General features: G+C 32.1%; 13 protein-coding genes and 1 pseudogene across 14 annotated transcripts, besides 2 other annotated features; 9 read left to right on the top strand and 5 right to left on the bottom strand.

The window, feature by feature from the left end:
* Window positions 1-144: 144 nt before the first annotated feature.
* Window positions 145-939, top strand: TVAGG3_0165390 (uncharacterized protein; the record flags this gene model as incomplete). The annotated part of the gene is made up of 1 exon (XM_001304632.1): window positions 145-711. The coding sequence occupies one exon, from the start codon at window positions 145-147 to the stop codon at window positions 709-711; it is 567 nt and encodes a 188-aa protein (XP_001304633.1).
* A 306-nt stretch (window positions 940-1,245) lies between these two features.
* On the top strand, window positions 1,246-3,690 carry TVAGG3_0165380 (uncharacterized protein; the record flags this gene model as incomplete). Its single annotated transcript, XM_001304633.2, has 1 exon — window positions 1,603-3,690. One exon carries the CDS (start codon window positions 1,603-1,605, stop codon window positions 3,688-3,690), a length of 2,088 nt encoding a protein of 695 aa, XP_001304634.1.
* Window positions 3,691-3,962: 272 nt separating this feature from the next.
* On the top strand, window positions 3,963-4,559 carry TVAGG3_0165370 (uncharacterized protein; the record flags this gene model as incomplete). The annotated part of the gene is made up of 1 exon (XM_001304634.1): window positions 3,963-4,559. One exon carries the CDS (start codon window positions 3,963-3,965, stop codon window positions 4,557-4,559), a length of 597 nt encoding a protein of 198 aa, XP_001304635.1.
* Window positions 4,560-5,357: 798 nt separating this feature from the next.
* On the bottom strand, window positions 5,358-7,157 carry TVAGG3_0165360 (uncharacterized protein; the record flags this gene model as incomplete). The annotated part of the gene is made up of 1 exon (XM_001304635.1): window positions 5,358-7,157. The coding sequence occupies one exon, from the start codon at window positions 7,155-7,157 to the stop codon at window positions 5,358-5,360; it is 1,800 nt and encodes a 599-aa protein (XP_001304636.1).
* A 40-nt stretch (window positions 7,158-7,197) lies between these two features.
* Window positions 7,198-8,148, bottom strand: TVAGG3_0165350 (uncharacterized protein; the record flags this gene model as incomplete). The annotated part of the gene is made up of 1 exon (XM_001304636.1): window positions 7,198-8,148. One exon carries the CDS (start codon window positions 8,146-8,148, stop codon window positions 7,198-7,200), a length of 951 nt encoding a protein of 316 aa, XP_001304637.1.
* Window positions 8,149-9,512: 1,364 nt separating this feature from the next.
* Window positions 9,513-10,373, top strand: TVAGG3_0165340 (SEVEN transmembrane protein 1-related family; the record flags this gene model as incomplete). Its single annotated transcript, XM_001304637.1, has 1 exon — window positions 9,513-10,373. The coding sequence occupies one exon, from the start codon at window positions 9,513-9,515 to the stop codon at window positions 10,371-10,373; it is 861 nt and encodes a 286-aa protein (XP_001304638.1).
* A 428-nt stretch (window positions 10,374-10,801) lies between these two features.
* On the bottom strand, window positions 10,802-11,150 carry TVAGG3_0165330 (Chain c Uncharacterized Ribosomal Protein; the record flags this gene model as incomplete). Its single annotated transcript, XM_001304638.1, has 1 exon — window positions 10,944-11,150. The coding sequence occupies one exon, from the start codon at window positions 11,148-11,150 to the stop codon at window positions 10,944-10,946; it is 207 nt and encodes a 68-aa protein (XP_001304639.1).
* Window positions 11,151-11,678: 528 nt separating this feature from the next.
* TVAGG3_0165320 (protein CBG06246 family) lies at window positions 11,679-13,728 on the bottom strand (the record flags this gene model as incomplete). The annotated part of the gene is made up of 1 exon (XM_001304639.1): window positions 11,806-13,728. One exon carries the CDS (start codon window positions 13,726-13,728, stop codon window positions 11,806-11,808), a length of 1,923 nt encoding a protein of 640 aa, XP_001304640.1.
* A 1,489-nt stretch (window positions 13,729-15,217) lies between these two features.
* Window positions 15,218-18,437, top strand: TVAGG3_0165310 (uncharacterized protein; the record flags this gene model as incomplete). Its single annotated transcript, XM_001304640.1, has 1 exon — window positions 15,309-18,185. The coding sequence occupies one exon, from the start codon at window positions 15,309-15,311 to the stop codon at window positions 18,183-18,185; it is 2,877 nt and encodes a 958-aa protein (XP_001304641.1).
* Window positions 18,438-19,529: 1,092 nt separating this feature from the next.
* Window positions 19,530-19,625: a terminal%2Cinverted (terminal inverted repeat of Maverick-3 transposon ID:TVAGG3_0165150).
* Window positions 19,530-27,441: part of a mobile genetic element that runs on past the window's edge.
* TVAGG3_0165300 (uncharacterized protein) lies at window positions 21,639-21,908 on the top strand (the record flags this gene model as incomplete). The annotated part of the gene is made up of 1 exon (XM_051225123.1): window positions 21,639-21,908. A coding segment is annotated over one exon (270 nt), but the record flags the coding sequence as incomplete, so codon positions are not given.
* Window positions 22,020-22,262, top strand: TVAGG3_0165290 (serine threonine-protein phosphatase family; the record flags this gene model as incomplete). Its single annotated transcript, XM_051225122.1, has 1 exon — window positions 22,020-22,262. The coding sequence occupies one exon, from the start codon at window positions 22,020-22,022 to the stop codon at window positions 22,260-22,262; it is 243 nt and encodes an 80-aa protein (XP_051110108.1).
* TVAGG3_0165280 (uncharacterized protein) lies at window positions 24,929-25,888 on the bottom strand (the record flags this gene model as incomplete). The annotated part of the gene is made up of 1 exon (XM_051225121.1): window positions 24,929-25,888. One exon carries the CDS (start codon window positions 25,886-25,888, stop codon window positions 24,929-24,931), a length of 960 nt encoding a protein of 319 aa, XP_051110107.1.
* Window positions 26,327-26,479, top strand: TVAGG3_0165270 (uncharacterized protein; the record flags this gene model as incomplete). Its single annotated transcript, XM_051225120.1, has 1 exon — window positions 26,327-26,479. The coding sequence occupies one exon, from the start codon at window positions 26,327-26,329 to the stop codon at window positions 26,477-26,479; it is 153 nt and encodes a 50-aa protein (XP_051110106.1).
* On the top strand, window positions 26,499-27,085 carry TVAGG3_0165260 (annotated as a pseudogene). Its single transcript has one exon. A coding segment is annotated over exon 1 (587 nt).

Here is a 27,441-nt window from a genome sequence, read left to right as displayed (position 1 = left end):
TTCACATGACTAATTTTTATCTACTAAGATAGTTAAACTTAATTGCAATATAGAAAATGAAATATAAAAAAAGGATAAAAATGTCACTTTTTATACATAAAAACGAAATAAAAAGTGACAAGATTATTTTTTGAAAATTGATTTATGAGAGTAATTCATGCACGTCGATCGACGAACGTGCGTGAACCAATTCCTCTTGCAAACTCCGTTTCAATTCAACCTACTGTTAAAAAGAGAAAGGTTCAAAATCAAGAATTATTTTTACAGCAACCAATTGATTTTCTCTCAATGGGAATAAACAATTTTCCAGAAACACCAGTTAACGACGAAGATTCCGATTATACTACTCCTCTTTCAACAATCTTTGGACCAAAAATTTTCAAGCCAATTACACCAATACAAAATAATGGGTTGGAAGAATTGAAAGAACTTTTAGATGACCAATCCTCTAAGAAAAATAACAATAAGCAAATTTTTAGATTAACAATGGGAATTGAAAAAGAACCCATATTTAAAGTAACTCCTGAAATATCCCTTCAAAAGATTACAGTTGAAAGAGTATTGCAGCATGCTGATAAAGCCAATTCCGTTAATGAAATGAGAAAACAGCCGTTTGCACGACATTTCCCTGCCAGTCTATTACAAGGCCCAAATATAATTAGAAAGTCACAACTAGCTATTAAGAACAGAGCGCATTTAACATTTGAATGATTTTATATTTCTTTGTTTGTTTATCTTAAGTCAAATAAATTCATCATGATACTATCTGTTAATTTTTTTTCTGCTTTGCTTTTCCAAGTTTATTAATTTAATCAAAATTGAACAATTGGTGGTAAAATTCTATAAAAAGGAAAAAGAACCATATTAATGAGATAGTTGTCATTGATATTCTAATGAAATTAAATCGATAGCATCTTAAAAATAAAATGGAAATCTAAAAGTGTATAATCAATATTGATCGTTCTAATGAAAAATACTAATCTTATTGTCATTTTTTGAGAGCAGAATTTTCGAGAAAATTCAATCTTGAAAAATTGAATATACATAAAAAATAATTAAATAATACCGAATCCATAAAGCTACAAAATAACTATGTATGACTTTTTAATTCAGTATTTATTAATTGAATTATTGTTCAAAATTTGAATAATTATTCAAAATATTCTAAACACTATCAGAATTTATAATTCTTAAAATGGTAGTAGTATGTATGATCTATTATTTGTTAGGTCTATTAAAATCAATGTTTTTAGAATTTTTTTTTCGGGGAAAAGGTTTAATTCAAACATTATTTTGGTGTATTCTTATATGTTAGTATTTTTAACCAAAATCAAATTTTCAAAAAACAGTTATACCGAAAATAACAAATGCCCAGATTCATTAGTATAGTATAATTCATCAAAAATATTTTTCCTTACAAAACTATTCAAATTTTTATCGATTGAATGGAGGACTCGAGTAGCTCTGCAATGAGCCTCGAAATGCCAGTTGCCTCTCCGACACCAAACTATATGACTCGATCAAAGCTCAAAGTGAAAATAAATTTCATTAAATTCCTTGCGATTGTCTCTGTTTCAATTTATTTTATCGGATTTGCCATTTATGAGTGCTTCATTCCTTTCCAGAACTATAATCTTATCCCGGTTCCTTAAAACAGATAAACAGAAAATTTCAACTTTTATAAATTACAATAGACAAGTGCATCGAACATTGAAACCAAAGCCTTATTCAATTACACTAGTGGCACCAAACTCTTACTACTATCAAATCAAATGGGATCAAAATATGTACAGTTATAATTTTACAACTTTGGTTACTTATAACGACACGTATTCCATTGTTCGACAGTTCAGTTCTTATGAGTTCATGCGAACGATCGACATTTTGAACTATGGTTATGATGCAAAATACGTTAATACAGAAGAATTTTATAAATCTCAGGCTGCTGATACAGCATTAGTTCATGAGGATGAAGAAAATCCAGGCATGAAATTATTTACAATCTCAACGATCGAGCATTCTCAAAATTTAACCATAACAACGAAAATCGATATAAATCTCGAAGAATTTTCAAACCACTTCTCGAACCATACTCTCCTAAGTCAAAGCTACTACGCCTTCTTTGATCAAGAGAATCATTCGATAATTTCATCACCAACATTTAATAATTCTTTACTTTCCTCTCCAACGTATGGAAATGACACAATTATCAACAAAGTCAATGAACTTGATCATAGGTATTCATTATCTACTGTTATAAGCAATGGAAATACAAATATCATTTCAATTATTCCTCTTCGCATTACATATTCGATTTTCCACCATCTTGTTGTTATATGTGACTTCACGCAACTCATCAGCTCTTCTCTTTGGGAAACTTCCAAAGTTTTCTTGATTTATTTGAGTGTTGCAGGATTTTTGACTTTGTTGTGCATTATTTTACTTCTCAGAGCATTGAACAGGAAAAACAAGAAGTTAATATCAATAAATAACAGTATGGAATCGTATTTGGTCAATGATGCCGGAATTTTGTTCAAAGTTATCCAGAAAATCCGTAATTTAGAGCTCAACCATCCCGATGAGACAATAATGAACAGAATTCTTGATGGTGTCGTTCAAAAAATCGCAGTTCATAACGTGCATCCTTACATATGCAAGAACCACTGCAAATTCTGCAACGAGTTGGTCAATTCCAAGGAGTACATCAACATGGAGTCCCTTCCAAACTATTACGCGACATGGAAAGATATAATTGGGTCCCAAATCGCGACGTACAAGAACATTGGTGATCTAAAGTTCCGTTGGAAGCTACACCAGAGCCATCCGGTCAAGTATCTCGTTCAATTATTTGCGGCCATTCTTGTCAAAGAAGATTTACTAATTCCGCAGATAGATCCGAACTGTTTGATTGAGATGGTGAAGTTCTACGCAGAAAACTTCTGCAAAGATCCTTCAATTACCGCATTACAATTAAATGCGTTCTACAACATCATCCATACACAATTTAAATACTGGGTAACCAACAAAGTCGATCTGTTACTTGCTTATATCGCTGCTTTGTTCTTTTTACCTGATTACGACAAATTGGCCAAATATTCTTATGATAACCAGTTTTATACTACACAGCCTATCTTCGAAGATGATTTGATAACTGTTACGAAGGTGTTTGGCCATCCAATTTGCGTTTCTTTCATGGATCGTGTTGAAATTTTGGAATTTATTACTAGATATATTCCATCATGGTCATTGGATACAGATTTTGCTAAGTATTGTACTTCTACGATACTTACCTTGCTAGAATCCCAATTTGTCTGGAATGATATTTCATCATTTGGAGCTTTGAGGATTTTGATCGAATCTCCTTATTTCTCACCAATGGAAGAAAGCAAAGATCGAGAAACTCTCTTGTTATTCCTTCTTTGTTATGCAAAAATGGCTCCATTTTATTCTCCGGCCAAAATATCAGATGAAGTTGCCATAAAATTCCTCGAATGCCACGGAATTGATACAACAGACCAAATTCTCATCACAAACTTCTGTATTGAAGTTGTTCGGAACATTGTTGTTCCAATGACCAATAATTTGACCAAATTCGTGCCTCTTGACATACACGATAAGAACAGCAAGGCAATTATTGAGCATTGGACTCATAAACTTAAATTCATTTCTGCAACTGTAGAAGATGAATAATTTTATAAAGTAAATTGTTTGATTTATTATTAATTATTATTTATTACTTATTATTTAATCCTTTTTCCTGCCATTTGCTCATGGTTAATTTAATCCAAATATCTGATCATATGGCACAATTTTGATCGATAAATTATTGAATTATTTGTATGAGTTGTCTCAAAAAAGGAGTCTAAGATTTTCGATTTGTCAAGCAAAATCGAAATATTTAAAAGAAACTCATAATTATATTATCTTTTTGACACGTATTGTTGTCAAATGACATTTTTTTTATGTTTCTAATATTTCTTCTCTCTTCTCAATCACAGAGCTCTTCTAAAATCAATATAAAAGATGAGCATGATATTGTCCAAAATATCAGAAGAAATCAGTATCCAATTCCGAACGAAGATTCTTCTTATAGTTATGATGCTGTCCCATTTCAAATAAGCGTTGCCAAACTGGAAAAAGATTATTCAACAAATGATATAAATTCTATTGTCGATCAGATTGCTAACGAATTCGAAATCGAAAGAAACAAACTTCAAAATTTCTTTAATCTTTGCAAGTGGTCTTCCACGTCTAAGCAACTTTTTAATAAAATTGATTTTAATCAAATATTTGATAGATATAGAGCTGCAAAATTGAGCGGAACTGTAATCAAAGTTACAAATAATCATGGTTCATATATTGTTAATTGTCGTCAGGCACGCGCTCAGTCTATTCTTATGTATAAACCAACTGCTACACCTTATTCATTTGGAGGGATGGGACCTGAACCATTTTTTATAACAAAATGGCGACTGATTACGACGCGCTCTATAACATTTATTTACAATGAACTTAATAGCAAGATTGAGCCATTCATCAACATTTATAAACATATTTAAATGTTAATTCTTTATTACTTTATTAATATTTTTGTTTAAAATTAAATATGAAAATAAAATTATGTTAGAAAAGCCCTTTTTGGGAGAGTTCCGATTTTTTTTCATTTGTTTGGCTATTTAACTAGATTCAGCGTATTAGATATAAAAATTGAAATTATCAACTTCGATAACTCACTTTAAATTTTCTTAAAGGGATTGGAATTATATATAAGTTCATTTTTTAATCTCTGGGAAACATACTATAATACTCTAAGATAAGTTAGATTTTGAATTTTATTCTCAAGTAGAAAGTTTCGACAAACATCCCAGAGAAAGCGTAAAGATTTTTGAATAATGAATGGAAGATTGTCTTAAACAATCTTTGATGTCTTTGTTCCTCAATTATGCTTTATCAACTTAGCAAGTACCTCACTTGAGATGAGAAATAATGTCTTCAAACGACAAATTATTGTCTCCATATTTATAATTTCTTTCAGAACTTGCTCATACAATGATATTTTGATTCAATAAGATTAACATTCAATATAAGACTCACACAATATTCTGTAAATTTGGCATACAAAAAGATAATTTGCAAACATCTCCAGCATTGACGAAATATTGCCTGCCCGACAAGCATGAAAACAATTTTGAAAGTATTTTTAAATGCTTGAGAGTTTTTCTATTTCAATTAGCATCTTTTCGGCGGCAGAGTATTGTACTAAAATGAAAATATACGATCATTTGAAATAAGTAGAACATATTCTTAGTAAGCTTAATAATAATTTTATTTATTTAAGTAATCTTTAAAAGCAATAATTAATTGTTTGTTTTATTAGTTGAATTTGTTTCAGAATTGTGTTCATCTTCGGAACATGAGTCGCCATTACTAACACGCGAATTGTTCTTTCGTTTGATGATGAAGATGGGAACAAAAATAATGATGCCGATCACAGCAACACAACCAACACAAATACCAATGATAGAACCAACTGAAAGTTTCTTTCCGCCGGCTGTTGGTGTTGGTGTCTCTGATGATTGTGGGACAATGGATATTTCATTGATGTCTGTGACTGTTGTGACTTCAATAGCAAGCTCTGGATAATCTGTTGTAGCAATCTCGAATGAGATATCTTCGACTTCGTCTTCTGTTGATGGTGTGATAACACTAACGATAGGTTCTGTGTGAACGAGAGATTCGACTTCCATCGTGTGACGACGGATGTTTGCAGAACTGCCGTCAAGTGAATAGAACTGTGCATCTGCACCTTTAGGAAGTTTGATGTTCAGTGTTGATGTTGACTTGAAGAATGATGAGAAGATGGCAATGCGCTTGCCAACAAGTGACTTGCTGGAAACACCAAAATCTTTAGCTTGGATTGTCTGCGTGCCTGTGATGAAGATCCAGTAGTCGAATGGAGGATAGTTAGAGATGTCGTATATGTACATGAAAACTTGTGATTTCTTGTTATTGTTATTCTTCTTGTTAGAGATAGTGAGAGTTCCTTCTTCTGTGAATAGAACGGCTGATGACTTCTTTCCACTAACATCGACTTCTTCATCGCCAATCTTAGCATGGATTTCGACTTTCTGTGATGGACTATAACTCAAAACAACTAATTTACCTTTGCCAATCTTATATTCTTCTTCGTCTGGTGTCATTGCATACTTTCCGCTTGGAACATTCTCTTCTTTCTTCTCTGGAACTTTATCTGGAATAACAACTTTGTTTAAACAACTAGCACATGATCCAAACATTGTTATAAAATCAGAAATTCTCTCTGAAAGTGATTTATAATTTTGATTACCTGGGTTCATGTACTTTACTTCTTTGATACCATAATTTCCACTGATATGTTTGTTATAGCTTTGTTTTATCTTCATAATAACACAATGTGTGTTTAATATATGATATTCTTCTTTATCTGATGTCATTTCAACAAATTCACCATTAATATCATATGAATTTGAATACCATAGTGTATCATTTGAAAGTTCATCTCTCATGAATGCAACTTCCAAAAGATCATCACCTAATATTAAAGCATAATATGGTGACGTAAAATGAAGTTTATTGTAGATCTCGTCTGAAAGGTTGTATGGATAATCAAATATTTCTTTGATACGAGGAATCTGTTTGCTTTGTGCATTGAAAACAAGGTGAGCAACTGCAACAGTGCCAATCCCCATAACAACATGAATATGTTTTTTAGTTGCTTCGTTTATAGTAATTAAGTAGGAATTTTTAATATCTTCATGAGTTGAGAAATCCATATCACGGAAAATGCCAACTTCATCACTTGGTCCAGTGTAAGTTAATTTAATAATAGTGTGTGGTTGGCATTCAAATTCATTAAATCCAGGATTTAATGTTAGTTGATTTGAAACTGTTAATTCTTCAAGCAAAAATTCACCAACATTTGGAGGATAATGATAAACTACTGGAAAAGATCTTTGATATTGTTCTTCATCATTTTCTGGGAAGTGCCAAAGTTCATCTTTCCATAAGAAATTGGAATTCCAATAATTATTTCCTCTAGTTATAATGCAATTCTTCAGGTTTTTATTCCTCTCTTTCTTTTCAAAATTATAATGGAAGAATTTACCTGTTTGTCTCATGATAACATCGACTGTATCACATTTGCAATCTCTAAAAGAATCAAAAAGACATTTTTTCTGGAGAACCTGTAAAATAATCAAAATTAAATGCTCCACTCTTTGGTTTGAAAATAACTCCGTTTGGTTCAATAACAGGTGGGCAATCTTCACCATTTCCTAACACCAAGTCTTGATAATTCTGAATTAAAATTACATTTCCTTTGGTTTCATAACCTTTAATTCCTGCTGTAAATTTTGGAAATGGGTTTTCAAAATAATAATTTTCTAGATTTATATGTTGATATATTTCACGATTTGCAGGTTCATCAAGATCTGTTGTGCTTGAAAAAGATTCATAAACCACTGAATCAGAAGGAATTTGATCACTAGGATTTGATTTTTGAACATTTTTGATTCCGACTAATTGTCCTTTTGAAAAGTCTGCAGAAATTTCAAAGTATCCGAAATAAACATTGCTGATTGTTGTTTCTGGGTTAGATGTATAAATCTGATCCTTATAATAATCTCCTCTGTTGGCATAAATTGTTAAACGTGATGGATAAAGTATATCTAGACCATGATAAAAAGTTATATCGTTTCGAACATCAGAAGCAACATAAATTCTGATTGGCTCGAAAATATTGATATCGTTATTGAAAATACAGTCACTTGATGGTAAATATAATTTCTTTCCAAATGTATTAATCAAAAAGTAAGATTTCATGTTGGTTTGTTCATATGAAGCAGAAAATAATATAGCTTGCAGTGTTTTTGAGCCTTGGCAGCGTACTGTGAAATCTAATGACGGATTTGGATTTCCACTAAACGGTAAATACAGCAAATGTCCCATATTTACCCTGGTACCATTTTGGTATTCAACCGTAAAATCTTCTGGATTATAAATAAATAACGTAGTTCTATTATATGAAGAAAATGGAGTATCGAACTCTTTTTGTGTAAAGTCTATGACTTCGGGTGTTGATGTAGTAAGAGCAAGGAAAGAGAAAAGCATTAAACAAAATTCATAGTCGCAAAATTTGAAATACATAAAATTTTTGTTAATAAATACTAATCGGTAATATACAATCATATCATTCGATATGGATAAGAAAACATACGGTTATCGATTATTTTTGTTTCAAATCAAAATTTTGAAATATGCACCAAAATATCAATATCGAAAGCGTTTTGAAATTTGAAAAGTTACTATCATTTTTAGCTCACATAATTTTAAAATTCAGAACGAAGAAATTTTGGTTAAAAAGATTAACTTATGCTATACAATCATGTTATTTGATATACATTGAAAAATCTACGGTTAACGATTATTATCAGTTCAAAAATATCTGATTTTTGAATATTTAAAAGCTCATTCAAAAAAAATCGATAAGATTAATATTGGTACAAAAATTATTCGCAGGATAAGGATAGATTGATGCTCTTTTGAATGCTTTTCAAAAATTCAATGATTAATTTTTCATTAGAGCTGCGACTTTTGCGTTTGTGTCCTGCCCCAAGCTATATGAGTTATTCCTTAAGTATACATTGAGTATTTCTGAGCAAGTATATTCTGTGGATAGTACTTTTTAGCAAGGCTGTGGAAATAACAAATTTTCAAAATTGTTTGTTAAAGTTATGAGAATCGGACGTTAAAATATCTTTAATTAGAGTGTGGATCAAGAAAATATAGAGAAAATATCAAAATATTTGAAGATAAAATGGAAAATTGCATTGGAAAGAAGTGGAATTGATTGAAGCATTGAATTTATCCATTTGAATTGTATAAGATATAGCTTAGTATATGCGTCATGATGGAATCGAATTGGAAAAATAAATCTATAAAATTTTTTAAAATAAAAACTTAACTTATTGTTCAAACATACAAAAAGAATTACAATGTGCTTACTAAATTATGGTAATAAACGATGCTTTTTGAAGATAAAGATTAAACGAGTTGTAAGTGTTGTCAAATACTAGGCATGAATAACTTGAGTAGTTATGGCTCAGATTTGAATATGTTTTGGTTGGACTAATTAATATCAGCAGAAAGAATTTGTTTTTTTTTTAAAGAACTTAGGTTGCATGAATTCCTAATTAGATCTAAGCTTTTTAACTCATTGAGCCTAGTCACACCACATGAAAAAGTAATGATGTGGCTAAAACAAAAATCAATTGACTACACACAAAAAATCAATTGAAAAATCGATTTTTTAAAAAGTAAATAATAATGGCAGATTAGATGTATGTATTATTTACAGCTAATTTAGCTTTCTTTTATTTGTCACTTTTCGCTATCTGGTCAAATACACACTCTAATTTCTGAGGTTTATCAATTTCAATACCTTATCAAATTCCGAATTTTTACAAGAAATTATTATGCCTTTTGAAGGAGATGCATTTCTTTCAGGTTTTCTTGATTACACATGGTTTTACCCGATTGCAGCTATCAGTTGGATGATCCTTGGTACTTGTTTAATGATTGGAACTTCGTTTTCTGTTCTACCGCAGATTCATCTTCTTATAAAGAACAGATCCAGCTATGGCTTGAACCCATTTACAATATTTACTGTCCATATGAACCAATTGATTATTATTATAAACATTGTTGCTCTTAATGTTCCAGATTTTGTAGGACTTCCTCAAGTAGTACCTTGGTATTTACCTTTTTCTAGACTTCTCACTATTGGAAATGCATTAATGCTTTGGATATTTTATATGCCAATCATATTTTTCACTTATATCTACTTCGACAAAAATGTTTACAAAAATAGAGATGTTAGCAAAGTTATTCGTGACGGTTACACCACAAAGATCTTTGCTGTTCTCAATCCATTTACATCTTTGATTTTATTCCTCTTAATAGAAATTTTCATTGTCTATAAAGGAATTCATAACGATCTTCTTACATATTACGGTAAGATGATGGGAACTGCATCTACAATAATCGTCGTTATTCAATATTTCCCTCAAATGTACACAACATTTAAATTGAAGACAAACGGATCACTTTCGATACTAATGTTGTGCATTCAGGCTCCAGGAGGTCTAGTGAACTCATTATTCCTATGGCTTGGCCAACATGACGACTGGTCAACTTGGATTTCATACATGGGAGCCGCAGTCGAGCAATTTATATTGCTTGGAATGTGCATTTACTACAAATGCGTCAACAAAAAGAAAGTTGAAGAGCAGCCTTTGATGAATAATGATCAATCTTATGATCAATCATATACATGATTTTATATAGAGATATATTGTTAGTAAAATTGTTTCTATCCATTAACTTACTCCTGAATTGTTTTTAAAATTATATTCAAAATAATTTTTTAACATTTGAATATAAATACATATCCAAATGATTCTGTATTGATGTAGAGATTTTTGGTATAATATTCCTAAGTTATGAGATTCAAATTTTATAAATTTTCGTATATTAAACCATTTTATGAATAACAAACATATATGCTGAATTTTCATAAAGCTCTAGAATATTGATGATACCTTTGTAACATATATTTGCTATCATTTATGATATAATTTGGAACTACTAAACCCCAAATCATCTATCGAAAATTTTAATCACATTCAAACGCTTTCTTACTAAAACGAAGAGAATCAATTAATATAAAAATATTAGAAAAATTATTAAATATTTTCCAATAATTAGAAAATTTATTAAAAAAAACTGAGAACTCTTAATGAGTACAAAGGGATGTTGTAGTAAAAGAGTAAGCCAAGTTTAAGAAATCTTTTATATGAATGTTTTATTTTCAACTAACATTTCAACAACATCAATTGATATGTATTTTATCTAAGGCGGCGAGCTTCACGTTCTGTTTCGAGAAGTGAAAGGATATCACCTTCTCTGACAGCACCCTTAACATTGCGGACAAGGGAGCGGTTTGAGTCATCAAGGAATTCAACGCGAACTTGTGTGACACCACCGCGTGATCCTGTACGGCCGATAACCTGTTTGACAACAGCTAACTTAACTTGTTCCTGTGTGGATTCCATAATGGCCGTCAAAACCGCCAAATTTTCAGAAATTTATAATTCAATTTTTTCCTCAATTCTACAGATCAAATGGAATATGTTATTTTGGAAAATTAAAAGAAAACCTAAATCTGTATCATGTGTTATCTCATTGAGCTGTGGAAGGCGTAGTTTCTGAGTTTAATATCAAATAAAATTTATTCACCCACACTGATGTTTCCCTTACCTCAAGCATCGGAACCCTTGGATTTACTTACTAATTTCTTTGCATTATTGATCTTAAATATTGCTAATTTTTGTCAATACTATGATTTTTCTTCCATTCACTTGAATGTGATACTTTTGCAACATTCACCGTTATAACTGAATTTAGGGATCCAAATCGCATAGAAAATATACAATGACAGAACCAATTTGAAGTATTTTTCATTAATGGCTCAGCAGTATTAGTAACACATGCATTCATTGATTAAACACGGCAAAACACATCCTTTAGGCATTTCTATTGCATGATCCTATCAAAATACGATACATTTCCATATTCAATCATCACCACATAATAAATTGAAATAATACTTGTGTTGTCTGAGAGATTGAATTGCTGAATAATAATTCTCAAAATCGAGATCATTAACTCGAAAGTAAAAATCAATTTTGAACAATAAGCACTTTATTTTTATTTTGTTTTATAAGGTTTGAAGTTCCCGTTGACATCAAAGAACTTATGGTATCCATTTGTGATGAACTTCTTAAGGTTCTTGAAGTTCTGATAAACGCCGTTGACATAATTGTCTAAGTCTTCAATTGCATCTTCGATGAAATGAAGATCAAGATTTTTTCCTTCTTCCCTCTTCTTTCCGCATCGAGACTTGAATCCGAGAACAGATGCATTTGTTCGGTTTCTCAAGAATCGAAAGTCATTCCTCTCCTGTTTCATGAGTGATTTGATTTTATTCGCTTTCTTCTCTAAGAACAACCTGAACCTTTCAATATCATCATTATCCTTGTTCGAATTATGATTTGATGCATTCTCTGAAAGTACTTCTTTATCAACATAACTTTGAATTTTTTCCAATGCACGAAATCCAATGAAGAATTTTTCTCTCTTAATATTATCATTTCGAGGTCCTAATTTCAGTGGCTCATTATAAGATTCTTTTAAATTATAGAGAAGAATTTCTTCATTGTTTAATCTCCATGTAGTACCGACAAGGATATTAAGATAATCAAAATACTTTTTAGGATCTCCAGCTAAGTAATTATCAACAATTTCTGGAATAACATATCCTCGTTCTCCTTCATTAGATGGAATGAAATCAATAATTCTAAAATCTTGACTACTTTGCATCCATTCTTCTCCTTTCTCATTTAAATCCTTGATTGATCTAATTTGTTTAAGATACTCATAATGATCAATGCTGTCAACAAATCCAATGTTTCTAGAATGTGCATCATTCAGTGAGAATATCTTGTAGATAATATCAATAACGGTTAAATCAACAATTACCTTTCTACTGAAATGAGTTTTAAATTCTTCTGGACGCATTATTTTTGATTTTACTGCATCATCCTTAAAAAGAAGAAATTCTAATTCAGCATGTCTTAGCAATTGGCTTTCATAAAAAGACTTCAAATCAATAAAAATATCTTTTTCATTGTTTAAACTTTCTGAAACTATGTAAAATCCTCCGTTGATGAAAGGATTGATAAAAAAATCAACCTTCGCACCCATGTGAAGAGATTCTAGGACTTTGTATGTAAATAACTCTTTAAGATCGACAGTTGTAATTTTATTTCTCACTTCTGAATCCAGAAAATCACTTCTATTTTCACTTTCCCATTCTTCTTGTTGATACTCTGATACAAAAAGTTGGTTTTGAATGTTCTTTAAAGGATAGTTTTGATGAGCTTTAACGTAATAAACTTTGTTGTTTGTTAAATCTGTGATCTTACCTCCAAATTGATCTCCTGATTCTTTCATCTCGTATTTCGCGCTAGACATCTCCATAGTGAAGTTTTCTGATTCAATCAAATGGGGAAAAATCTTACACCTTTTTAAATATTGTTCAACGAACGCATTGAATAGAAATCTCCTCGATCCAAGGAAAATTTTGTGAAATTTAGTGAAGGTATCATGATAATCCCAAAGAGGACTTGAATCATCAATTTCGGCATCAGACAATGCTCGAATGAACTCTAATGCTTCATACTTTTTGTTAATATCAAAGATGTTTGATATCATTGGTAAAAATATTTTTTCGCATGCTTCCAAAAATTTTGCATTGACCTCATAAATGTTTTGACTATCCAATACATATTGAATGTATTCATACAACTTTGGATCCTTTCGTTCTTTGAACTTTTCAAGATAATATTTCGTGCGGTCTAATTGGATTTTGAAACCATATAAATCTAAAATGATCGATAATTCTGAGTTCTCTGCTATATATTCGGATAATTTCTTTTGCTGAGGATTAATGTTAGTTTGTTCTTCATCTATTCTATCATTTTCTGATTTTTCATTACCTGTCTCTATTTCATATTTAAGACATGACTTATTCATTAGGGTATAGCATACAGGATTCTTTCTAAAACTCATTTTTTGTGTGATCAAATTGACGATATGTAAACCATTACCCTCTCCAGTTATGATGAACAAAATTGTATTCAAATCAGCTTAATATTATAGAGGTGCATGTTGCTGAGATCAATAATATGAGTAATTCAGGGGAAATAAAAATTGTAATTTGATCATCAAATTAATTTACTTAATTAATGAAATGTAATTTAGTTTTGTGTTAGTAGGAGATAAAGCAATCAAAGAATTTTACAGGTTATATTTCACTATTGCAACCTCAAATTCTTTTGAAAAGATAATTGAATTGGGAAACTCGTTGTATACTATCAATTTATGGAAATTCAACTATTTCATAAAATGAATTCAAAATGATGCAAATTTGAATCTAAATTTAGCCGATATTTTATAAATTTGAGGGTTGTTGTAAGGGTTTCGTTTTGCTAAAATTGTCACTTTTATAGCATATTTGTTTTTGGATGTTTTGCGAAACCAAAAAAAAAAAAACTATGATATACAATGTGTGTGTAAAGAAAATACTTTATTTACTAGTTAAAAAATCATTTGGTATTGATCAAGTTATTTTTTCTGGATAAGATATTATATGGATAATTGGATAGAAAATACAATTATATAATCTTGTACCTGGTTTAATTAAGCTAATTGTCATCAGAAACTTGTAATTTTTATGAATTTCAGATTTTCTTTTCATTACTGCTTTTCTTAATAGGTCAAGTTCTTATTTACGCTATAAAGTATGATATTTACAAATATCAAGTTATCATGTTTTTTGAGAAATTATAAGAAACAAACAAAAATGAAAAAGATAGGAATAGCAATGAATAGTGATGTGGGTATAGAAAATGTAAGAGATATGAATGCAAAGCAATCAGTATTTAGGATATTGACCATAGATTTCGAAAAAAAATGCTGCATATTGAGCGAAAACTATGATTATATTATAAGGCTGTCATTTAAAGCATAATGAAACTATTCCCTTTTCATTTTAATCGAATAAGATAGTAAAGATTTTTGAATTAGCTAGAAACTGATGAGATGTTTTCACAAATCAGATTTTTAATCTCTATAATGCATAATTCACTCAATATCTCAATTTTGATATTGCGAGATATTTTTGCTATCGGTTTCGCAATTTTGACACAATAGCAAGAGGGTTCTATAAGCATTATTATCAACGTAGAATCTGAATATCATATCAGAAAATGTCGCAAATCTGACATTTACCCGACCAAATAGCAAAAATAATTGAATACTTTTCGCAAAAACTTTAAAAATCGATAAAAATATGAAATATAGATATTAAAGAGACTTTTTATATAATATTCATAAAGATTTTCCAAAAATATGATACCGCAAAATTAAAAAAGTGACGTCTTGAGTGGAGTCAAATGTCGAAATTGCTAGCTAAATGTTTTTTTAGCGAAATTGCGTATTGTACGTTTTTTTCGCAAAACGAAACCCTTAGTTGTTGCTATTTATTATATATGTTGATATTGAATATGAGTTATATTTCAGTATTCTAGCATATAAACATCATGGCACTTTTTACGATAAAAAATACTTTTTTTTCAATTTTTGAATTGATGTCTGGAAGGAATCAAGAATTTTTACCTTCCAGCATTTATTATCCAGAATTAGATAAAAGGGGAGATTCTCTGAATATTCCTGATGGTGAATTATCCAAAAAAGACAGAGATTATATTGTAGGACGCTTTAGAAAAGATCAACAACCTTATATTTCTTACGCGAGACCTGCAACTCTAAGATATAACATGGGCGATGAATTTAATGGGATTATTGCATGCTCTCCTCACTTTGTTGGCATATTTATTAAAAAAGATCCAACATCAGAACCAAAAAAATCCGTTATATTCCACATTTTCGATATTTCATCTCTCAGAATTCGCAGAAAGCACAAGATATTACTTTTTTGCAGACTTCCTGAGTTGGATAAGGATCATCCAATTGTAAACTGCAGAGTTATCTGTAGTACAGCTCTTATGTTTGCGCAAATACTCAGACGCAATTATCTGATCTCTACATGTGCTTTTGATCCAACAAGATTGTGTGATTTCGCAACATCTTTACCAGATGAATTTCCAACCTTCTATCATCATTTATCTCCTTCACAGCAATATCAACATACATACTATGCATTCTGTTCTCGTCTTACCGTTGATTACAATCACGAAATTGCTGAGTTTTACCATGATAGAATTAAATATGAAGATGGTGTATTTGATTTTGGCCTTTTACCACCAGAATTAACCGAAGAGCAGATCATTCCTGCTATTCTAGCCTTGTACTACGTTCCTTACGTTCACGGATTGATTGTTCATAAGAGAAACATGCCTTACATCGCTCGCCGCCTTGCTCCTCTTATTTCCAAGTCAAAGGGAATGAGATTCATCCACTTGGTCCAATGTGGAATCGATAGCGGAGTCGGAGAAATTGGAAATGAGCTCAAAAAGAATCCTCGCATCCCATTGTCTTACTATAACTTCAGCTACAATAACCTTAGCGGTGGTGACGGTTTGGAGCCACTTTTCCAAGCATTTAAGGTAATTCGACATTCCGTTTTTTATTTGAGCATTGGACGCTGCAATGTTAACAACCTGCGCACATTGTTCGAAGCCATTGCAAATAATGAAGTCTTCTTGGACCTCAAATACCTTTATTTCAATGGAAATTATTCACCAGAAGCAGATTGCGAGATTTTCTGCCAGCACCTTGAAAATCTTAACAACAAAGGCATCCACATCATTAAATCACTCGGTATTGATGGTGATACCAAAGGAATTGTTCGAATTTTACAAACTTTAGAAAAATTCCCACAACCAATTGAAGAATTATCATTTGAAGGTACAAGAATGCAACATGATTCATCCGAAGCTCTCCTCCATTACGTCAAACAAGCCACAACTTTGAGGATTCTCGATTTAAGCTATACATTGATGGATCCCCGCCTGATTTCAATGATCGTCTACGAACTCTCTAAGTATGAGCGCATTAGAGATATTTCCATTAAGCTCAACGGAAACGAATTAAATCGAGAAAAATTGATGATCGTCGCTACAGGATTTTTGTACTCGGATTTAAATGTTTGGACATCAGTTTCACTTGCAGATAACAATCTTACTACAATTGAGCTTGATTTCTTGATTTCATTCCTCTGGAGAATGCCAAACCTTGAAGAGCTTGACATTTCCGATAATTTTTCACGCTCCATGGCCGATATCGGACCAGTCATCAGCAAAATCAACAAAGATTACTTCAAGAAACTCAAAAAATTACGCCTGAGAGGTTCTCCTCGCAATGGAGGTCCAGCACACCTTTTGTACACTGTTCTTGATAACTTAACAGCTTATGATGACCTTGAAGTTCTTGATCTTTCTAATAATAATCTTGGTGAGCTCGGTTTCCAGAAATTGTCCAAAGTAATCCAATGCAACAAAAATCTCAAGACTCTTTACATCGATGGAAATGCTCCTGTTTCCTTGGAACTCGAAAATTACGTTTTGAAAGAAATTTACGCCACAGAATCCATTGATTTTTGTGTCTTCCCGATATATGATGCCATGCAAGCAGCTCGCCATTCCCAAAATCAAGAAGAATACTTCAAGAACAGGACAATTGTCAAAAAGATGCGACAGCAATGCTCCAGAGAGATCAACAAGCATCGTTATGCACATGGATTACCTTCCAAGGTTTCATTCGAAGCCGTTAAAGAGCTTGGCGATCTTGTAGACGAAATTAAGACATCAATGCAGAAACTCCTTAAGAATGTCGAAAAAGCTGTCCACTGCGGTGTCTGTAAGGACATGGGCGTTACTTTGCCGTATCTTGCAGAAAAAGAACCAATCGAAAATGGTGGTCGTAAAGAAATTCACGAAATCGGAAACAACATCAAGTATCAGACAGAGAATCTCAAGATCAGAATCTATGAAGAAGGCGAATCACACATTGATGATTTTTACTTATCAGATCCAGATTTTCTGAACCCAGAGAAGAAAAAGAAGAAACCGAAACAGGATAAATCAGATGAATTCAATTCCGATAGTGGAAGTGGCCTCAATCTTGACCAAATCCCTGGGGACGATGTTAATGCAGCAATGCCGCCTCAAGGACACCACCACAAGCCTAAAGATGAGAAGAAACCGAAACACAAATCAGAGAAAAAGTCCAGCCATACGCATCCTCCAGAATCAAACCAAGAAGATAATCCTCCGAAGCCAACAACACCTCAGGATGATAAACCACCTAAGCCAAGTAAGCCATCTGACCCTGGAAAAGATGATGCACCAAAATCATCTTCAAAACCTAGCAAACCATCAAATCCTCAAGATAACGATGAAGATAGTGATATGCCAAGGAGAAAGCCAACAAAGAAGAGAGCTCGTGACCGAAAAGGAAGGGTTTCAACAAGCTCAAGTTCTTCAACTTCTGAAGATTTAGTTTAATTGTAATTATTTTTGTTTATTTCTTTATCTATTATTTAAACAAATCATGTTTATTATCATTTTTCTAGAATTGGGACTTTAAATTTTATATAAATTTTAAAATACAAAATAATGAAGCATCTTGCCAGAAATTTATACTTATATGCAGCTAAGAATTGCATCTTACTACATTGCAACTGGATAAAGGCAAATAACATCCGAAAATACCCTCAAATAAGGTAAATCGCATTTTAAACCTTATTTAGAATAAAACCTTTACCTTTTTTGATCACAAGTAGTCATATTTTAATACAATTGTAGAAATATTGTATGATATTGAAGATGAAATTTAAATTTGCAAATAAATTTTTAAAAATCTTCTTGAATTCATTTTTTAATATATCCTGTTTTAATACTTCTTTTGTATAATCTTCTCAGTCTTAATGAGCATTCCGTAATTAAAAAAAAAAGATTCTGTGCTAGCAACTTTTCTCGTAATAAATAAAAATGAATGCACATCAAAGGCTCCGATAAGTCACATAACAATGATTTCAGACTTTGAATTTAAGAGAATCAAAAAATCAAATTCAATTGTGATATTTTGAAATCTGTATTCTTAGTGCTATTAACACAGTATCGCAATGATTTGAATTAAAGATATTTGTTTTAAATAAAATTAATATGAAGAAACAATTAAGGAAGGAACGAGCATTTATAATTAAGATAGTCAATAACTGAATGGAAGAATCAGTACCTTCTGATTATTGCTGTTATTTCTAGCGTGGGAAGCGGAAAAGAAGAGTCCAGTTATTGTAGAAAAAACGACAAAGGTTGCCACTTTTCTTGAAGGTTGTTCAATGGTTGAAGTATTAAATAGCCTAAAACTGATATAATTTCGTTAATTTCAACAAAATGACCAATAATTTTGAAATATGTAAATTTCAATGTTATCTTTTTGAATACAAATCAACCGTTAGAAAAGTGAAAATTTTAATGTTAACTAGGAATTGAAAAAGTGGTTATTGTATCTGATTAGTATTATACGTTTTTATAGAAACAAATTTTATAGACCATTTCAGAGGATTGAGTGTTAGTTCAATTCTCTGAAATGGTCTTTAAAATTTAGTAGGGTTGTTAAAAATATCAAAAATTAGCGTTTTGAAGACACCATGGTGTCTTATAATTTTCCCTTCCTTATTGGCGTGTAGAAATAAATGCGCCAATAGATTGAAGAAGAAGAATTGTTTTTCTCTTAATGAACTTTAATCCTTTTGATATAAGAATATTAAAAACATTAATATAATTTCGATTTCGGAAATTAAATTTCCAAATTTTTTGTCGATTTCGGAAATAACAGGATCCAAAAAAAAAAAAAAAAAAAAAAAAAAAAAAAAAGGTAGTGGGGCTTCCAGGCACTTCGTGCCTTCTAGCCCTGAAGATGTTTAGTATAAATGAAGTCTTAGAGGACAAACATGACTATGAGTTTTGATATGACAAGATAGAATATGAGAGAGGTCCTATAAACCGGAGAAAGTGTTATATAAACATCTGTCATATTACTCAGAATATTATACAGAATTCAATAAAAATATATTTTAGGTGAAGAGGTGAGATTTCACCTGTTTTTTCACCTCATTTTTCACCTCTTGAATTTTCATGAATTTCATCGTAAAGACTTTGTCAAGATTTCATCGTAAAGACTTTGTCAAGATTTCATCGTAAAGACTTTGTCAAAACTTCATCGTAAAGACTTTGTCAAAACTTCATCGTAAAGACTTTGTCAAGATTTCATCGTAAAGACTTTGTCAAAACTTCATCGTAAAGACTTTGTCAAGATTTCTTCGTAAAGACTTTGTCAAGATTTCATCGTAATGAGCGTAAATCAGACAAAAATATATTTTAGGGTAGAAGGGTATATCTACCCCGTTTTCTACCCTCTTTTCTACCCCATATGTACTTACTGAAAAAGTATGTGTTCCATCTGTCATTTTACTCAGAATTTTACACCAAAAATAATGTTTAGGTGAAGAGGTGAGATTTCACCTGTTTTTTCACCTAATTTTTCACCCTCTTGAATTTTCATGAATTTTACACCAAAAATAATGTTTAGGTGAAGAGGTGAGATTTCACCTGTTTTTTCACCTAATTTTTCACCCTCTTGAATTTTCATGAAATTTACACCAAAAATATACTACTAGGGTCATTTACGAAGAAATCTCAACAAAGTCTTTACGATGAAATCTTGACAAAACATAGACAAGAAAGTTCATGAGAAATTAGATGAAGAAGTTTTGACAAAACATTTACGATGAAATCATGAAAATTCATGAGGTGAAAAAAGAGGTGAAAAAAGAGGTGAAATCTCACCTCTTCACCTAAAATATATTTTTGGGTCATTTACACTCATTTACGAAGAAATCTCAACAAAGTCTTTACGAAGAAGTCATAACAAAACATCTGTCAAAAGCCGCTTTTCTGTCACTTTTCAGGTAAAAAACATTTTTATTGTATATAAAATGAATTTTACAAAACCACCGTTACCCTTCTTTGGAAATAAGAGTAGATGTAAAGATATTCTATTGAGAGAACTTAAGAAACTACCGAATGGTCTAACATTTGTAGATTTGTTCGGTGGAAGTTTCTATATATCCCATTTGTGCCATACTGTATTTCCTGACTCAGAGATTATATGCAATGACTTCGACAACTATATGAACCGTCTCAAACATATACCAGACACAAACAAAATATTGAAAGAGTTAAAAGAAAAGATACCTATAGGTAAGATGGAACGTATACCATTAGATAAGAAAAATATTGTCAGAGAGGTTTTGAAAAAAGCAGAGTATATTGACTGGGATAGTATATCTTCTAGACTATTGTATAGTGGTTCTATAAGAGTTCATGACATTGAAACACTTATGTCAAACGTTTTATATCTTAACTATACAAATGTTTTCAAAGAGAACATAGAAAAATATACTGAGGGTATAGAGTTTGTGAGATGTCATTGGACAGAGTTGTATGAAAAATATAAAAACAAGGAAAATGTTTTCTTTATAGTGGACCCGCCGTTCTATAACACATACGATTTTCAATACCAAGTAGACTGGACTTTGAGAGACTCTTTAGAAACTTTAGACGTTTTACATAACCATCCATGCTTTTACTTTACATCCGATAAAAGTGGTTTGGAAAGTGTCATGAGATGGTTAGAGGACATACATGACTATGAGTTTAGATACGACAAGATAGAATATGAGAGAGGTCCTATAAACCGGAAAAAGTGTCATAACAAAGAAATTTTATTGGTAAGTAAATGTGGTTTGAAATAGGACTACTTGTTTTAGGTTTTTTCCATTGTGTCATTTACTTATTTGACGTGGCAGAAAGATATAGAGAATATGAAGATGAACCAATACCAGCAAATGTTCAGCATATGTACTCGTAAGAGATATTTTTATCTAATATTAAATGGACGCACAGAACTTAGCGAATGCACAGCAACCTGGACAACCAAACCCAGAGAATATTCCAAATGAAGTTAGAATACAAACTGCAATGGCAAACTATGGTCAAGTGCCAACAGATGTACAAATGCAAACTGCCATGTCAAATGACGCTGCGTTAGGCTTACCACCATGGTATGCAAATATGAGATGGAAAGAGTTTTATACAAACCCTGAAGTGGGATATAAACAACTCTATGCAGATGACGCGAACACAGGAGTTGACCCAGAGTATGTTTTCTACCAGAGGAGAAATAGAATGTATGAGCTCCAGTTAAAGAATGCAATGGAACTCAGAAGGAAACGTAAGAGACTAGGTGGACATTAGATTTTTACATATAGTAAAATGGGTTTCTTTGGAAGAATAGGAAACTTCTTTCGAAATGTTGGAAGAGGTATATGGAATGGAATAAAAACCGTAGGAAGAGGAATTTGGAACGGAGTCAAAAATATTGGTAAAAGAGTAGGTCAGTTTGTTGGTATTATACCTAAAGACCCTGAACCAGAAGAACAAGCTCCTGTTATACAACAGCCTGAACCTGCACCACAGTCAAGTTGGCAACCAAATCCAACACCTCAACCGTATTAAAATTATATTTTTACCGTTCGATAGTAGTTGTATATGAAACTAAGTTCTAAGTAAAACGCGTGGTATAATGGAACTATTCTCTTTCTTCCATCTGTTGTAAACCATACTTGAAAGTCTGAAATACTTCCACTTGGTGGTTCATATAGCTTTGTAGGTTTTTCGTAAAAGTCATTTGCCAAGCATAAAAAAGAGTTTTGTGCACCAGAAAATGAAGCATGAACGATAATAGCATCTGAGTCGAAAACATTTTCATATGTTCCATTAGGGTTTTCGACTTCATAAAGTTCGGGTGTACTGGATATTCTGCAGGCTGATTTAACATCCTCAGAAACCTATACCATGCCAAGTTGTTATATTTTGTAGAAATATAAACGTCTTCTCCAAGGTCTTCTATTCTATCGATTTTAACAGTTGCATTTTTCCTGTCATATAAAATATCGAGATGGTACTCTCCTTCGTCAATGTTGTACTGTTTTGCATATTCGAGATAGATATCGTTTATTTTTTCTTGAAAAGCTTGAAGAGTTGTTTCTAAGTTTACAAGCAAACTAACTTGTAAAAGTTTTCCCTGTTCAAATTTCTCATACGTACGTTTCTCTTTGTTATAGTATCGAATTTCAAAAGCGACCGTAAATGGGAAACCATGTATGGCTTCTGAAATGAATTTCATTCTACGAAAGCCAATAGCTTTTGTGACGGATGGGTCTCTTAGCCATCTTAACGGGTAGTCAAAACGATAGCCTTCATGCTTTACGGTCTCTGTCTCAAACTTTTGACCGACATTCGTAAAAAGTTCATCTAATGGTTTAGTTGTAGCAACTCTAGAATTTTCTTTTTCTATTGAAAGCATATTTTATCTAGAATAAAAATGTCAAATGAAACAGCGTCTATGAGAGAAATAAAACACAACCGACAACTCATTTTGCAAGCTCTAAATAAGAACACAACAAACTTTTCAAACTATTCTAAGATATCTGAGTCATTGAAAGAAGGAAACTTAAAACTGACGATAAACCCAATGACAGACGAGTTTCTGTTTCAAGACAATAAGAACCATACTGTCTGTGTAAATCCAACAAAAGGAACTTTAAACGAGAAACCTATAAAAGAACTTCTTTTGAAAGCAGATGTTGACAACAAAGCTGACAAAGAGTATGTCATTGAAAAAGTTCAAGAAGAACATGACAGAGCAGATGCAACATATGCAACAAAAGAACATACTCATCCTGAACTAGCGGACAAAACATATGTTGACAATAAAATGTCAAGTGAAGTGACAAGAGCTGACAAAGAATATTCTAAAAAGACTCATACACATACCATTGCAAATATTACAAACTTACAAGAAACCTTAAACAGGAAAAGTGACGTTGGACATACACATACCATTGCAAATATTACAAACTTACAAGAAACCTTAAACAGGAAAAGTGCCGTTGGACATACACATACCATTGCAAATATTACAAACTTACAAGAAACCTTAAACAGGAAAAGTGACGTTGGACATACACATACCATTGCAAATATTACAAACTTACAAGAAACCTTAAACAGGAAAAGTGCCGTTGGACATACACATACATCTTCTGAAATAACAGACTTAAACGTTAGCCTTGAAAAGAAAGCAGATAAAACATATGTCAATGAAATATACCAAAGTTTAGTTGGAACAAAAAATATTGAGACTATGGTTGGTGACTTTTCTGTCAATGAAGAAAACAAATATTTTAGATGGCAGTTTGTACATTCCTTAGAAAATGGTACACGGTATAAACTCATTCCGAAAAATAACAATGAAATGTATGTAAGCTATATAAAGAATGATGGTACACAAGTTAAAGTTCCATTAGACAACAACTGCTACTTAAACATATATGGAGACGAACAAAAGAAATATTTAAGAGTTTATGAAATGGCAGATATGACATTACCTGACCCAGCTCCAGCACCATACTATTATGACTATGGAGATGACGTTAGAACACCACATGTAGATGAACAAAAGCTAACATTATATTTAGATTTTTATAGATATAAAAGATATAATGCAATAGAAAAAACGAGAATAGTATACTATTATGAAGATGACAGAAATAAATATTATAGTCAAGACTTTACCTACCCTGAAAACATAAGATTATATTATAAAAAATATTCTGACACAAACCAGAAGAAACCTGAAATAGTTGCACTATATTTTAAGTTCAAAAGAGACAATCCTATAATATCTCATATGTTTGATTTAATGAACCCAGTAGGTTCTATTTATACATCTATGGAAGCAAGAGGTCCTCAAGTAATGTTTGGTGTTGGTGCATGGGAACAAATAGTCGACAGGTTTTTGTATTGTGCAAACTCTTCAAAGGAAACAGGTGGAAGTAAAACGATTTCAGGTGAAAACTTACCTGCGCACAGTCACTACATAGATTTAAGTACATCTCAAGCAGGTTGGCATAGGCATAGATATTGGGATTGGTCAGGAATGACAAAAGGTAAAGGATATGATGTTAAAGACGACGTTAAGTTTGCTATAAATTGTTACTGGGATGACACTCAGGGAGAAGGAAACCATACACATTTCGTTTCAGGTATACACAAACAACGGGACAAAGTAAAGACTACATGCCACCTTACATGACAGTTTACGCATGGTATAGAATTGCTTAGTCGTCATTTTCAACTTCTTTAGCATATTCGTCAGGAGTTGTCTTATATTTGTTAGGAACTGTCTTTGAAAGTATACCACCTTGAACTTTGACAAGTTTGAAACGAGGTCTGACAATAGTAGTTTTATCTTCTGCTTGCAGTCTGTACATTTTGCCATGTTTGCCTAAAACTTCATAATATTCTCTTGTATACTTTCTTCTATTTTTACGAACACGAAGGTGAGTACCTGTCGGGTTCCCATTGTTGTCATAGTCAATAGTATTTTCATATGGGTCGCGTTTAGGTATTTCTATTTTTACTTTGTCACCTTTCTTAAGTTTGAAGCCTGGCATTCTTTCTTGTTTGTCTCTTTTGACTAAACTATTAAATATATAGTCTTTCTCTAAGTCAGGGTTGTTTTTCATTTCTTCGGGGGAGTGGTTTCCCAAACCTTTTTGTTTACGGCTATTGTAAATATTTAAAACTTGTCTCATCTTTGCCATGGAGAAGTGTCTATACTTGTCGTCATATGACATTTCATTTGCTTCACCACCTTGTGGTTGGTTTAAGTCTCTTAAGATTTTTATACAACTGTCAATGACACCAAGAGCAGAATGGTTTTGGTCGACAATGAAATATTGGTTTACATTTTTTGAACGCAGATAGTTTTTAATATCGTCTGATTTGAAAGAACTTTCACAGTCAGATGTCAGTTTTGTTGGATGGTATTTGTCAACGAATATTGTCAAAGTTGCTAAGATATCTAAAATAGCTTTGGACTGTAATGGTATGGCTTCACAGTATCTTGTGTTTTGACCGACAAATATTAGCCAGTATGGAGGTCCATCTTCTCTATACCTCGGAATGTTTTCCAAGATATCCATAAACCAAGCATTTGGTGTTGAACTAAAGATTTTTACCATGAGTGCTTTCTTTGTTGCTTTAGAAACATAGGGGTCCTTGTTTGGATTCGTCATTTTTTACCCTATAAGAAATGGGTTTATTTGGCGCATTAGCAGGAGTTGCATCCAGATTTTTGCCCGCAGTGGGAACAATAGCCAGAGGTGTATTTGGAGTTGGAAGGAAGATTTTGAGTACATTAGGTATACTTAAAGAGAAAGCACAACCTATTATACAAACTGTACAGAAAGGTTGGGAGGTAGCACGAGATGCAACAAATCTTATTCCAAATCCTGAAACAAGAGGAAAAGTTCAAGGCTGGATGGACAATGTAGGAAGAGAAGCAGGAAACTATTATAACAAAGCAAATGACTACTATAACCAAGCAGGACACTATATGGACCAAGGTGAAAGATTCTTTAACAGAGGATATAACCATGCACAACAGTGGGTAAACAATAACCAACCGCAACCACCTCAAACTTGGGGAATGTAAAGTTTTTTACTGAGATGAAATGAACAATACAGCATTGAGACAAATGGGTTCAAGATGGATTTGTCGACTTCCAGCAGTTACACAACGTGTTTGTCAAGTTCTTCCTATACCTCAGGAAGTTTTAGACCGACTTAAAAAACAACAACAACCAGTTGAAAACAAACCAAACTAAAATTTTTTACTGAGATGAAATGACCGAAGAAGTTGAAACGGTAGATTTGACACCACAAACAAAAAGTTCAGAACCATTGTCAAAACCTGTCAAAGAACTTACAGATGAAGAGAAAAATTCAATAATAGAAAGTGCCAGGTCTGGAAATACAAACCTAACTATAAAAGTCACTTTTCATAGAAATGGAACGGCTAGTATCTCAAAAAAGAAAACAGACCCTCACAAATAAAATATTGAAGTCTGAAGGAGCTTTCGAGACAACAGATGGAAAAGTTTACTTCACTGACAAACAGTTCATTATAGAACATCTCATTGACTTAGAGTCGAAATATTCTAAACTTTACAACAAACACAAAAAGTTGAAAGGAAAACAAAAAACAGATGGCATATGATATTTACGAAGATGTTGACAACACAACCATACCTGCAAGTGAGGTAAAGTCAGAGGAACCAAAAAGTGACGAAAAACCAATAGAAGAAGGTGAGCCAAAAACTGAAGATAAACCAAAACCAAAGTTTAGTCTCCAGACTAAACCAAGTCAACCTTCATTAGCTGGTATGGGTTGGCGTCAAAGACTTATGGCAGCAAGTGCTTATGTAAAGTAAAGAAAAAAATATATTTTTTATTTTTATAAAATGTACGCTGAGTTTGTTGGAGAAGACCGTTGGGAAACTTGTTTGTTAGATGAAGAGTATGAAATGGCATACCATTTAAAACAAAACATTTTTTCAAAAAAAAACATTTTTTTATTTTATTTGAAATGTACGCCGAGTTTGTTGGAAAAGACCGTTGGGAAACTTGTTTGTTAGATGAGAAATATGAAATTCACTGTTGTGAGTCATTTGAAGTCAGAAACAAAAAGACAAAAAGAGTTTTAAGCGAATGGGAGCAAAATGACGGATATGCTAGGATGAGGATTGGTGGAAAACACTATCTTAAACATGTTGTCATTGCAACTCAT

This window comes from Trichomonas vaginalis, chromosome IV, assembly GCF_026262505.1.
Source record: "Trichomonas vaginalis G3 chromosome IV, whole genome shotgun sequence".
Taxonomy (NCBI): domain Eukaryota; phylum Parabasalia; order Trichomonadida; family Trichomonadidae; genus Trichomonas; species Trichomonas vaginalis.
The sequence above is the reverse complement of the archived record's forward strand: the minus strand, read 5'-3'. Positions and strand labels throughout refer to the sequence as shown.